Source organism: Dasypus novemcinctus, chromosome 23, assembly GCF_030445035.2.
Source record: "Dasypus novemcinctus isolate mDasNov1 chromosome 23, mDasNov1.1.hap2, whole genome shotgun sequence".
NCBI classification, from domain to species: Eukaryota; Metazoa; Chordata; class Mammalia; order Cingulata; family Dasypodidae; genus Dasypus; species Dasypus novemcinctus.
Genome location: NC_080695.1, coordinates 64,840,534 through 64,853,431, shown reverse-complemented (window position 1 = coordinate 64,853,431; position 12,898 = coordinate 64,840,534). Strand labels below are relative to the sequence as shown.

General features: G+C 54.4%; 1 protein-coding gene across 1 annotated transcript in view; it reads right to left on the bottom strand.

Annotated features, from left to right (window-relative positions):
* The window catches only part of USP7 (ubiquitin specific peptidase 7), a 64,684-nt gene extending 53,989 nt beyond the window's left edge, over positions 1-10,695 (bottom strand). The window contains 1 exon segment of the mRNA XM_058286488.2: positions 10,550-10,695. Coding sequence (XP_058142471.1) covers positions 10,550-10,631 — 82 coding nt within the window. The 5' untranslated portion in view covers positions 10,632-10,695.
* Positions 10,696-12,898: the final 2,203 nt, after the last annotated feature.

Below are 12,898 nucleotides of genomic sequence, written 5' to 3'. Positions count from 1 at the left end.
CCAGTGAAGGACTCCCGAGGCTCTGGTACCTCTGACCCCATGTTCCGGGGTCCTTGTGAAAGCTGCTGTCTTAGGAATGAAAGGAGGTGATCCAGGACAGAGGCAGAAATGCAGCTGGCTCGGGGCGTCCACGCCGCTGGGGGGACCCCAACAGGGGTCTGCTGATGGGGAAACACAGCGGCCCAACCCCACACGCCCACAGGACAGGGCACTTGGAAAGGCAGTCCCCGGTGCCCCAACACCCAGGCCTTCTCCAAAGAACTTGCTCCATATGCCAGAGCCACCCGCAGCCCCGAAGACAACGGGTGTTTTGGGCGGATTGTTTCAGCTCAAGAGCACATGAAAGCATTACTGCTGCAACATGGATGAGCCTTGAAGACACCAGGTGGAGTGAAATGAGCCAGACACAGAAAGACAAATGTTGTGTGATCTCAAAGATATACTTAGAATAAGCAAATTAATAACAGTCAGAAATTAAATACAGGTTACCAGGTGCTGGGGTAGGGTATAGGAAATGGGCAGTTAGTTGCTTAATGGGTACAGAGTTTGTTTGGAGTGATGAAAAAGTTTTGGTAATGGAGGGTGAGGATGGTAGCACAACATTGTAAAAGTAATCAACTTCACTGAAATTTCATATTAGAATTTGGTTTAAAGGGAAAATTTTAGGCTGTATGTTACTAGAATAAAAAAATTTTAAAACCATAGGACTACACAATACAAGCAGTGAACACTAATGTAAACTATGGACAGTAAGTTAATAGTATGACTACAGTAATGTTTTATCAATTGCAACAAAGGTACCACACTAAATCAATGTTAATAATATGGAAAACTGGGAGATGAGGGGCATATATGGCAATGTTGTGTTTTCTACAGGATTTTTATGTTACCCTACAACTTCTCTAATAAAAATAAATAAGCAACACATTATGAATGCAGTTTCTATCCTGAGAGATGAAAGTTTTGGTAATGGATGGTGGAGATAAAGCAGAGCACTGTAAACATAATGCTCTGAATTTTAAGTCAAAAATGGTTACAACGAACAAATAGGACAAAAAAATTTTTTTAATGGCTAGAACTCAAGTTTTATGCCATGTAGATAGATATACCGTATATAGCCAGAGCTAAAAAAAAAAAAAAAAAAAGTACTCCTGAATATGTGGTGCAATCCTCAAAGGAAGAAGACACGTACTTTAAAAACATGTAATATTTCGTTCCACATCTCCTAATGCCACCAAATTCCACTTGCTGAACTCTCCGGTGGCCCCAGCCTATTTTGGCAGGCAACTACTTTCTATATTCAAAGCATGTGGTGAACCACACAAACGTTCAGACGAGGAAGCCAACTGCAGCTTACCACTTTGGGGTGGTGAGGTAGAAACGGGGGTGTTTAAATAAGAAAGCAGTAACCACTACTCCTGGGCGAGCAATGGTGTCCACGGGCTGTGATGAATCATAAATGGCTGTGACACCAGACGGTGTGGGTCCAAACCCCATCTCTGCCACTTGCTCTGGGTGACACTGGGCTCAGTTAACTTGCCTCGTGCCTTGTTCTGCTCTGCCATGGAACGGGGGCTCAGACGCACCTATTTCAGAGCTGTAGTAAGGGGGGAACGAGCCACCACACGTGCAGCCCTTCCCTCACTGCCTGGCACAGCGCGTCCTCGACAGAAGAGAGCTGGCAAACTCCACCCCACGCAGCTCTCTGAAGAGTTCAAGGCCAGCTCCACTTCCGGGACACCCAGCTCCTTGCACCTTTACAACACCTCGTCTATCTCAAGAGTCCGAGGTCTGAAGTGGGCCCCCTGGACTGAAACGAGGTGTCCGCGGTCGGCTCCTTCTGGAGGCTCTAGAGAGAACTTCCCTGCCTCTCCCGGCATCCCGGGGCCCCCGCCCTCCCGCCTTTCTCACGCGGCATCACCGAGGCTCCTCAGACACTGCAGGGTCATCTCCATCTCACCTACCGTACGCTGCAGAGCCCCTTCTGTCATCGTGACACATCACAGGTTCCAAGGACTAGGAAGTGGTCCCCTTTGGGGGCATATTTATTCTGCCTTCCACCAGCCCTAAACCTCTTGGGCACACCCCACACCTCTCCCCACTGTCCTGCCTCTGCTCATACCAGCCTCTCGTTTCAAACTCGGCCGGGTCACCTCTGTGAAGCCTCAGTGACCCACCCTTCCCCAAGCAGCCCCACCTTTGCCTTGGGCCACAGCTGCCCCCTCTCCGCTGTCCATCAGAGCCCCTGAACCCCTCCCCATGCTGCATGGCCCCTCCACTCCACAAGGCTGTGATGAGCTAAGCATGCGGGGCCCAGGCTCTGCTGCCCTCCAGCGCAAAGGAGCCAGCCTCCGGAAATCGGGCAAAAAGCCGGGGGGGAGGGGGGGCAAGTGTAGAAACAAAAATGCCCCCGCCACCCAGCACGACTCCAAGCAGAGTCCGCAAGCAGGGGACTCTCTGGGGAGCGTAGGGGAGGGGGCGCGAGCATCTGTACGTTTTACCGCAGGTGGGCTTTGCCCCAACATCCAAGCAAGTCACCGAGGTCTCCACTCTGACCAGAACAGGGACCACTTTGAGGGCTGACGAGGAGGCACGCTGCATGCCTGTCAGAGGGGGTATCTTTGGGCTCGTTTCACTGTAACCCAAAAAGATAGGAAACCCAGAATCCATTTCTTTCACTGGCAGACCCTTCAGTAATAAGAGTACAGGATAAATGGGTGAAGCTGGCTACAGAGGAAGCACTGGATGTAACTGCTGGAAGATCACTTTTAAAGTCTCTTCCACTCCCGTCAGCATGCCTCTGAGACTGGTGTCACCCAGTGGACACAGAAACAGTTTGGGGAAACACCATCCTCTTGGAGTAGCAGGGCTGCTGTCCAACCAAGCAAGAAGCCCACGTGTTCCTTTAAAATCTTCAAATATTCCTACATGCAGCGTCCACTCAGTGTACCCGTACACTTTTAACAGAATTACTACTTCACACAAAAATTTGGTGAGTTATGACAGTGGAATGACAAAATGTTACTAGTGAAAGTACAATTCTCTATATTAAATGTCTGCACACCTTCTTGTTCAGTGTCCTCATTTTTCCTATTATGTACATTCTAGATATAATAGTATGAATGTAGTTTCACAATCATTCACTTTCATGAAAAACTAGGGCTTGTGTTTTTTAAGACTTTTGTTTCATTTTTAAAATAATTTGTTTGCCCTCTTTTTCTACTGAAGTACTGCCCACTACCGACTAGAAAAACTGGTCCTTTACCACAAATATTTTAAGAAGCCTTATGGAATCCACCCGACAACCATATACCCACAAGTTCCAATGCTTGTTTGTACTCATTCAAATGTTGCTTTGCTAGGACAGTAGATCTTTCCAAAATTCAGTGACACCTTTGCTGCCAGAAACACCTTCTAACCAAGGCTCCAACCAGATAGGCTAGGGCAGCCCTGGCCAAGAGAATGCTCTGCATTGGGGACACATTCCACAGCTGCACTCTCCCATGCACACGTGTGGCTACTGAGCACTTGAAAGACAGCCCATCAATTAAGTCTTAATTCACATGCAAACTTAAATCGTCATATATGACCTCCATATTGGACAGAGCCAGGTTAGACCTTAAACGTCATCTTTCTTATCCCATACACCAAGAAAATGAGTGGCACTGTGGAGAAAAATGCATCTAAACTAAGAAAATGTCTCTTCTCAAGGCATGGAGCGCTTTGGAGAAACTGAAGCCTTTGGGCAAAGGGCAGGTGGGATACCACACCCATCAGGGCCGAAGCACATCTGGTACCCACTGCTTGGTGGCAAAGGGATGGGCAGGGGAGCACAGAGGCTGGGGCTCCCAAAGCGACAGCAACATTCAGGCCACAGCCACTTTACTTCTCTCAAGGGCATTCTCTAGGTCAAGCACTCCAGCCCTATTTGTTTGCCCTTATAGTCCTGACAAACTCAAGACACAGGAGAAAAGGACTGAGAATCTTTGGGGTAAAATTCTTGTGTATGCGATGGTTATAAAGCAGCAAATTCATGATTTTTTAAAAACTAATTCACACTTACTTTACTTACTAATTTCCCCCAAAGCTTTGATAAAACCCACCAACTGGAAGCAAGCCCTTGACAGTTACCTACCCTGCCCTATTTAAACGTAAGAGCTGGACTTTGTAACCAGGTTAACCTGTTAAGTGCTTCAAACGCTTGTTTTCAAACAGCAGCAAGACAGGGTCAATTATGAGACTGGAAGTATAATTTATTCCCCAAAGTCATTGATGAAATGTACTTGCAACTCCAGTAAAATGCCCATAAGCCTTTTCATAAGGGGCTGTCCAGGAGCAGGGGCTGCTGACACAGAGCAACGCCATGTGGCTTCCCTTAAAGAGACCCCTCAAATGTCTCCGAAAATACCATGAATGGGGGGAGAGGGGGCAAGAAGTTAAATCACCACCAGACACCTGTGGCTGAACCCTGGGGCCGTAATCCCACTCCTCAACCCCGGCTGCCCTAGGTCACCCTGATGCACCAGCAAAACCTGCTCCAGCCCAGATGCCAGGTGACTGGCAGCAGAAGTCAACCCGGCGACACAAGCCTGGGTCCAGAACACGGACCACGGCCTTCCCAGCACTAGATGTCCAGGAAAACCAACTTAGCTGCTGGCATGGACTCAAGAGAGGGACTTGCGTTTTCCATGTTGTGCCAGGCAGGAAAATCCCATAGAACTCACCGGCCACACAGGGGAGCCCCCTGCTCTACAGCTCCAATCTCAGTGACCCAAAATGAAGGTGGGACCAGCACCCCAAGATTTAGACATCACGCTCGCTCCCGCTCCTCCCTAGTCTGAAACGTTCGTTAGGTTAAAGCTCCTTGCATTCAGAAACCTTCTGCGCCCTGAAAGAACCCTGGGCACCTGCTAACAGAGGCCCCCTCCCCCCAATCTCAAGCGTGGTCTAGGGACTGAACGAGCTGTACCGCGTGCACGCCGCAAGAGAGGAGAGGGCAGCTCTGCTCACCCAGACCACGTGGGCTTCTCAGGCAGGTCATCCCAGAGATGCGACTCTCTTCCCAATTCGCTTCTTGCTCACCTCACTCTCAGGGGGTGTCATCCTCATGTTCTGGAAGCATCTGCCCTTGCCCGGGTCAATGCTGTTCCCCGCGGAAGACACTTCCTACTCACCCCACTCCCAACTTCCAAAGACAAGTTTAAATTACCAACCCTCAGAAGGAGGCCCGCTGCTCCTCAAGAGAATTTCAACACGTCTGACTTCTCATTAACCAAGGCATGTGTTAACTCACTAGGAAAATGGCATAACTTACTTTGTTGCCTACGCGTGACACTTAAAATCCTGCTTCCTCCAACATTTATAAGTCCAAATTAGTTCAGAACAAGAAGTTTATGAAGTAGGTGACATTTAACATTTAACTGTCATGGCACGTCAAAAAATACCTGGTTACAACTCTGTCCTCCAGAGTAAAATCTGGAAATCAAGCAAGGACATACAGGCTACACACTATGCACCCATGAAAACCAACACTGTAACAAAAAATAAAATTTAAACAAACTCAAAAGAAACCTTCAGTAATTTATGAAGGACTATCAAGTCCTTATCTGGAAAAGAGCCTTTCCTTCCCAAAGGATCAAAAACACCATGTGAAGCAAAGCTAAAAGCAATAAAACTGAATTAGCAGCTATCAAAGCAGCACCGGTTTATGGTTTTTGCCTCTCTGGTTCACCTGCCACCTGGCCAGCCGGCTCTACACAGTACTGTTGGCCTCGGAATCCAGAGCATTTCCTGGTGAGCAGCTCCCACAAATAAGTTTAACGAAAAAGGAATGTAAAGATATTCATCTTCAAAGCCAGCAGGGGGGACAGGTGCACCACTGGTCAGCCCACAAGGCTCGCAGCAAGGAACCACCATGAGGCGGCCAGGAAGGCGAGCGGGACCCGTGGCACCTGACCAGGGCTAGAGGCCGCTCTGCTGTGGTGCCTGGTCCTGTCTGTGTCCCAGAGGCTGCCGCCCCGGTGCGCTCAACCCCAAGCAGCACCCCATCCCCACGAGCGTGTGTGCCCCGAGAGCCCAGGGCCCAGGGCGGCCACAGCCAGCGAGGACCGAGGCCAGCGCAGCACCCCACAGGGAAGTTGGCGCCTCGGGCAGGACAGGACAGGGCAGCCCGGGGGGGCAGCCAGCTTGCCGAGGCACGGGCGCTCAGGACGGGTGGGCGCAGCAGCGGGTGCGAGGCTGCAGCTGCCAGCCCGAGCAGGGAGGCCTGGATCGGGGTGGTGGCTGGAGACCCAGAAGGGCTGGAAGCAGGAACAGGATGTGGAGGGAAGGCAAGGCCGCCTCCCAAGGTCCCGACTCCAGGCCCTTGGCCGGGCTTCCCTACCACACGATTCTCAACATCAGCCAACTCCCCAGGAGATGTTCCAACACTGACGGGAGAGCAAGAAAATTCTTATCAGAGAAGGCCACGGAGCAGGAGCAGACCCAACTTCGATATCACCGCAGCAACGCACCCCGCCCCCAGGGTCCCCAGCAGCCTTGGCGCTTTCCTCTTAAAATGGCGCACCTCACCCCTACCTCCCGGCTGCGCCCGCACCACCGTCCTGAGTAACGCTGCTGAACTGCGGCTGCTCCCGGCTTCTCCTAGCGCACACCCGGGGCATCACGCAAGGCGCTGCGGCCCACTACTGCGGGTCATCTCACCAGGGCCACCTGGGCGTAGCTGCCATGTTTCAGTCTCCCCCTACACACATTCACGCCTCAACTGCAGAGGTTTTCCCGCTGCCGCAGCTCCAATTACCTAACACCTATGCTCCGGGCCGTGTGCCTGGCACCCCACACGTCCTTCGCCACCTCACCCTCACGACAGCCCTGCCAGGTCTGGGTGACCTCCTTTTTAAGGCTGCAGAAGCTGAGGCACCAAGAGCTTCAGCCACTAGCAGGTCATCCTGCTTATTAAACGGCCGAGACCGGATTCAAACCCAGGCCTGCCCAGTACCCGCCCTGACAGCTAGCCCCAGTGCTGCCCACCAGCGGGTCAGCGCAGGGGCTCCTTCCTCCTTCATGAAACAACCGCCCCCCAAAAAACAAACAATAAACCAAGGAGGAAAGTACAGTTTTTTTTCTCGTATATGCTAGTAGCAAGCATTTATTTGATTAGAAAAAATCAGCAGCCTGAAACAGGACAGCTGATGGGTGTGGGAAATAACCTCGAATCATTAAAACAGACAAGCTCGCATCTGTCAGATGTTCCTAGGTTTGGTGGAATTTCTTCTATACTTGGGTTGTCTGAGTTGATGTTCCCTTTGCAGTTTTGCAAAAAATTTACTCTCTGCCAACCAAATCAATATAAGACAATGTAGTCTCAGATTGGGTTTTTTACCTTTTTACATACGGTGCTATTCAAAAAGGAAGTTTACATTTTAGATATAATAACAGCACGAGTTCAGTTTATCTGGGTGTGCAAGAGAACACACGTTCCACTCCCAAACATGCTTCAGCAGTTACTTGAAACATGGTTTACTCAGACAAGTTTGGAAGGAAAAGAAACCCACCTCCCACCCCCAAACCAAAGTCAGTTATCAATTCTCTTCAGAAACTGCAATTGACCAGGATTTGCTCAGAGCTGGGGTGCTGACAGCAATGGTCCAAGTGTCTTACAAAACTAACAAACTGCCCCCACTGGTCCAGGAGACCCCTCCCACAGGCAGATGGCACCAGGAACAAACATCAGGATATTTACACTTGTGCGAGGCAGAACTTGGGGAAAAACCTCCTGCTGACTGCGAAGGGCACAGGCCGACCAAATTATCACCTCTCCAAGCACTCCAAGGCCAGGGAGACCTTGAGCAGGGCCCTCCTTCAGCCCCCAGCCTCAGTTGTCGACAGTGACAGTGAATAAATAAAACGCCAAGCAAAGGTATTCCTGGCCAGGCCCAACGAGGCAACCCAACTCCACAACTTAATATGCCTCCAAACTTGGACCCTGGAGCCTGAGAGGGCGCAGGTGGTCCCAACCCCAACTGCCAACATGCCCATCTTCCCCCTCTCTGTCCTTCGTAACTCTTCTAAGGGCAGAGAACAAGACGTTTTTAAAGTAACTAATCCGGGACATTGTTATTCTCCAAAGGATATGCAAGGACTGTGCAGAATTGAGTCAAAAGCAAATGCAACCCACAAGAGCGGGCAGGAGGCAGAGGCAACGAGCACTGACCTATTGATAGGGAAAAAGCAACCGACCTAACCAGTCTCCCGACCTCCTCCGAAACCACCCACCCTGCCCAGGAGGGGCTGGGAGGATGCTCCCCACTTCCAAAGCTAATCGGCACCCTGATAGTTCGCAGCTGCTGATTCGAGGCAAATACACGGAACAGGTGGGAGCCACCAGCTCCGCCTGAGATCCCACTCACGGCAGATAAAGTGAGCCAGAGTTGTTACTGGCTAAAATCCACCCTTATGGCTTTTCGACTGGAAGGATTCCTTCACTCTTCCTGATGCTACGGCACCGTAGGTATGCCAAACACCACGCTGTAGGAATGGGAAGACTTAGAAAGGCTGGAATAAACTGCCTAAGACATAGGCAACTTTTTAAACCACACCTGTGGATGAAGCCTCACTGTGTGTTACTGGTGGACAAACACTGAAAACCCAACTAAGGCGAGGAACCTTCTGGATAATGAACCTGGAACAAACTCACTCAGGAAAAAGAAAAGTTTCCTATATTTAAGGAACCAGTCTAACTTTAAAACCTTTGCCACTCAATATGAGATTCAAGTAAATTTGCAGGTTAAAGATCTTAAGTGTAACTTTTCCAGCACAAACTGTAATAGGAAAATAAACCTCACAAAAAAGAAAATAATCTTGAAAGCAGGCATGGATTCCAGGGAGAAAGCTACTGAAAATTCTTTTTATCACTCCTAAACATTCTCCTGTCTTTTAGACAAGGCCTGAATCTTACAGAAATGAATTGTTTTCCGAGACATTTCTGGATCAGAAACAAGCTCTGCAGCGATGTCCTTATTTCATTAATTCCCATTAGTGCTCAAAAACACGTGGATATCAATATGCTCATATTACTGGATTTTGGTCTTGTTTTGGAGCTGTCCGGAAAGGAAACGGAAAAGTTTGTTCTATGTTTTAGACATGTTGCAAAACATGGCTTAAAAGACCCAAAATTCTCCCAGCCAGGCATTCCTTCAGCTATTTGGTTTACTCACACATGCCAGACTCTCTGCAAAGTTACTGCTTTGCTGGGGCCAAGGGAAACAGATGGGCAGGTCCCTGGCATGGCTTCCCTTCGGTCCCCCATTTCGGCCACCACTGAGTACCAGCAGCTTCTGCACACATCTCAGCCACTCTGCCTCTTGCAACCTGGCAAGCCATTTTATTCAGTGGCCATCCACTTACTGTGAGCAAGTCATTCACAGTGAGTGTGCCCACCAACCAGTGAGCAGCACCCCACACATGGAGCCAACCCAGAGGACAAATTCTGCATTACCTGTGCTCACTTAGTGCCTCCATTCATTTATGCAGCCCAAGATCGCGTGCCAGCAAGCAAAACTAGCCCAAAATATTCAAATGTCCGCCTGCTACTCTGACCCCTCGACTTAAGTAGTGGAGCTATTTTTTAAGACTTAAGTCCTCTGGGCCATGAGAAAGGGCGAAATGCCTTCCAGAGACCAACTCTGCAGGAGCTCCGTTAAGTCAGAGCCCCTGGCCTTAACAGTGGTCTTAAGGCAAACGTTCCTAACCAAGACTGTCTCAAACTTAAAAGTACAGGACCCTGGACAATTTCCGCCTCATGGGGAGAAAATTATGTTACCTTCAGTGTCAGGTCTGAGTCTCACGTAGGCAGCCATGTGTGGCGGGGCTTTTCACGCAGTTTCAAACACACACCTGGCCGGAAGCTGCCTATGACCCCTCCAGTCAGGTCCCCAACTCCCCCCAAAACAGGTAATGGAGAAAGGCCGAGAGCCGGAGGCAAGACTCCGGGCCAGGCAAAAGGCTGCTGTCTCCAAACCCAGCCCGGAGCCGGCAAGGGCTGTTCCAGAGCGACCCGGGGGAACACTTCGAAGCCCCCGTGGGCTCTCCGTGGGAGCGCGCGGAGGCAGGTGTGGGCGAGCCCCGAGGCCGAGGAGGTCTCGGGTTTCCCCCGCTCCCCGGCCGGCCCCAGGCCAGGAGAGATCGGGCCCCAGAGACACGCCCGGACCCGGGGCCGGTCCCCGGGGCCCGGCTTCCAACCCGGGCGCGGCGGGGCCGCCGGCAGGAGCGAGCAAACGCCCGCCTCCCCCTGCGGCCGGAGAGCCCCCGTGGAGCGGCCCGGGGCTCCGGGCGCTTTGTGCCGGCAGACCGAGCGCCGGGGCCGGACAATGCGGCGGCCCGGGGCGCCCGGCATGACGGTGCAGCCCGGGCCCGGGGCGGCCAGGCCGCGGCCCGGCGGGCGCCCCGGGCCTGCTTAAAGATGGCGAGCCCCGCGCGTGGCTCCCGCGGCTCCCCCCGGCACAATGGAAGGCGCCCCCCGGCCCCGGCGCGGCCCGCCCGCGGGCCTCACCTTCCATCTCCATGTCCTCGGGCTCGCTCAGCTGCTGCTCGCCCGCTTTCTGCTGCTGCTGCTGCTGCTGCTGGTGGTTCATGTCGGCCGCGGCCTGGGCCTCGCCTGCGGCCGGGGGCCGGGGCTGCGGGCCCGGCGGGCGGGCGGCGGCGAGCCGGGGCGGCGGCGGCGGCGGCGGCGGCGGGGCGGCCTCCTCCTCCTCCTCCCGCGCGTCGTCGGCGGCGGCGGCCCCGGGGCGGCCCGCGGCGGGCGGCGGCGGCAGGGAGACGCGCACGTACTTGCTCGCGATTCGCCCAATCTCGGCGCCGAGGCGGGCGGGCGGCCGGCGGGCCGGGCCGGGCGGCCTCGTCGCGGGCTGCGGCCGCCGCCGCCGCCGCCGCCGCGGGGCCCGCCTCCCGCCGCCGGGGCCGGGGCTGCGGGGCCGCGGGCCGGCCGGGGGCGGAGGGCGGCCGGGCGGGGGCCGCGGAGTCAGCCCCGCCTCGGGCCGGGCGCGGCGGGCGGGAGGCCTGGCCGGCCGCGGCGGGCCTGCGGGGCCGGGGGCCGGCGGCGGCGGCGGCGGCGGCGGCGGCGCGGGAGGGCGACGGGCCGGCCGCGCTCGGGGCGCTGCGGCCTCCGCCTCCTTGGCGTCGTCGTCGGGGCTCCGGCAGCGGACGCGGCGCCCGGCGGCTCGGCTCGGCTCGCTCTCAAAATGGCGGCGGCGTGAAATGTCACATCCGCATGGGGGGCCCGAGAGCCAGCGAGCGAGCGGCGAGAGCGGGCGGGCGGGCGCCGAGCCGGGGGCGGAGCGGGGACGGGAGGGCGGAGCGGGGAGGCGGAGCGGGGAGCGGCCCGCCCGCCGCCGCCGCCGCCCGCCGCGCCCCCCGCCCGCGCCCTCGGGCCCCGCCGCCAACGCCGCCGCCGGCCGCCGGGCTCCTCGAGGCCCGGGGTGGGGCCGGGGCCGCCGCGACGCGCGGTACCCCGGCCCCCCGAGCCCGGGGGCCGTGGCCCCGCAGCCCGCCCCGTCCCGGGCGCTGGCTCAGCCCCGGGCATCACGGGGCGGCCGGGGGGCGAGCCCGCAAAAGGTGGGGCAGGGCTGCCCAGCCCAGGGTGCCCGCGGCCAAGTCCTTGGGAATGGCCGTGGACGGCTCCGGGGAGGGCCCGGAACGGGAGGCATTTTCCTCTTGGCGGTGTCTTCCCACCCTTTACCCGAACTGGCGTTCAGTCACCCGGTGTCCAAGGAGGTGGGACTCAGTTTCTCGGGGCAGTCCTAACCGGCCAGCCCAAACTGCTCCTCTGGCCTGGAGGTGTTTCCTGAGCGAGAGCCCCCGTCCGGACTCTTCCGATCCTGGAGAAAACGCCACCCGGGAGGGTCTCAGCTCCTAAGGGTAACCAGACAGTGCGGGTGACTGAGAGAAAGGAGGAAAAGGCTGCCCATCTCTATGCAGCTCCACATCGAAGCACCTGTCTCCAGAGAAGGCGATTTTGCCCTAGAATGGCCAGCACAGGCTCTGGAATTCCTGCCCCACTCTCCACCGCCCAGCCCCCTTGGCCTCCATTGTTCTTCTCCGCTCAGTGTAGTGTTTTGTTAACTGTTGTGTCCCAAACGCCTGGCCGTGGCGAGTGCTGGAGGCACCTGTTGAAAGAATGCCGGCTTCAGAGGCGACTGGGCCCCCTTCACAGGCGGTTCACGCCCGCGGAGGCTCAGCCCACGGCGACCTTCCGGTTAGCCCACAGAGGTGGGCAGGGCACAGAGCAGGAGTTACTTCACCAGAAATCCATCCCATCCCGTGGGCCTCCGCAGTCAACCAGGGTGTTGTTATTCACACAGATTCTCACAAATGCTAATGAACAGTTCTCAGATGCAAAAGAATCCTTCCTTCCAGCTCTCCAGAGACTGGGGGAGGGAGAAAAGGATGCTTCAGGAGAGGGAGGGGGCGGCAGGCGGTGCTGTACCTGCCGGTCTTGTTCCACACCCGCCAACCTCCAGCCTCATTCCTGAGTCCCAAACCAGCCAGAGAATTCTGAGGATTAAAAAGGACATCTTGAACACTAGATGATAAAATGGGCTCTATCCATACAATGGAATACTATTCAGCAGTAAAAAGGAATGAAGTACTGGTACATTATGAGACACCAAGTATGAACCTTACAACTTTAGAGACAGAAAATAGGGGGGTGGGAGGTATATGGGGACCTCATATTTTTTTATGTAATATTTTAAAAATGAATAAAGACAAAAAAATTAAAATTAACCACAGGAGGCAGAGTGCAAACTCTCTAAGTAGAGAAACAAAAAATATTGGTGTGTAAAAAAAAAAAATAGAGACAGAAAATACATTACTGGGAAGCGGATTTGGCCCAACAGATAGG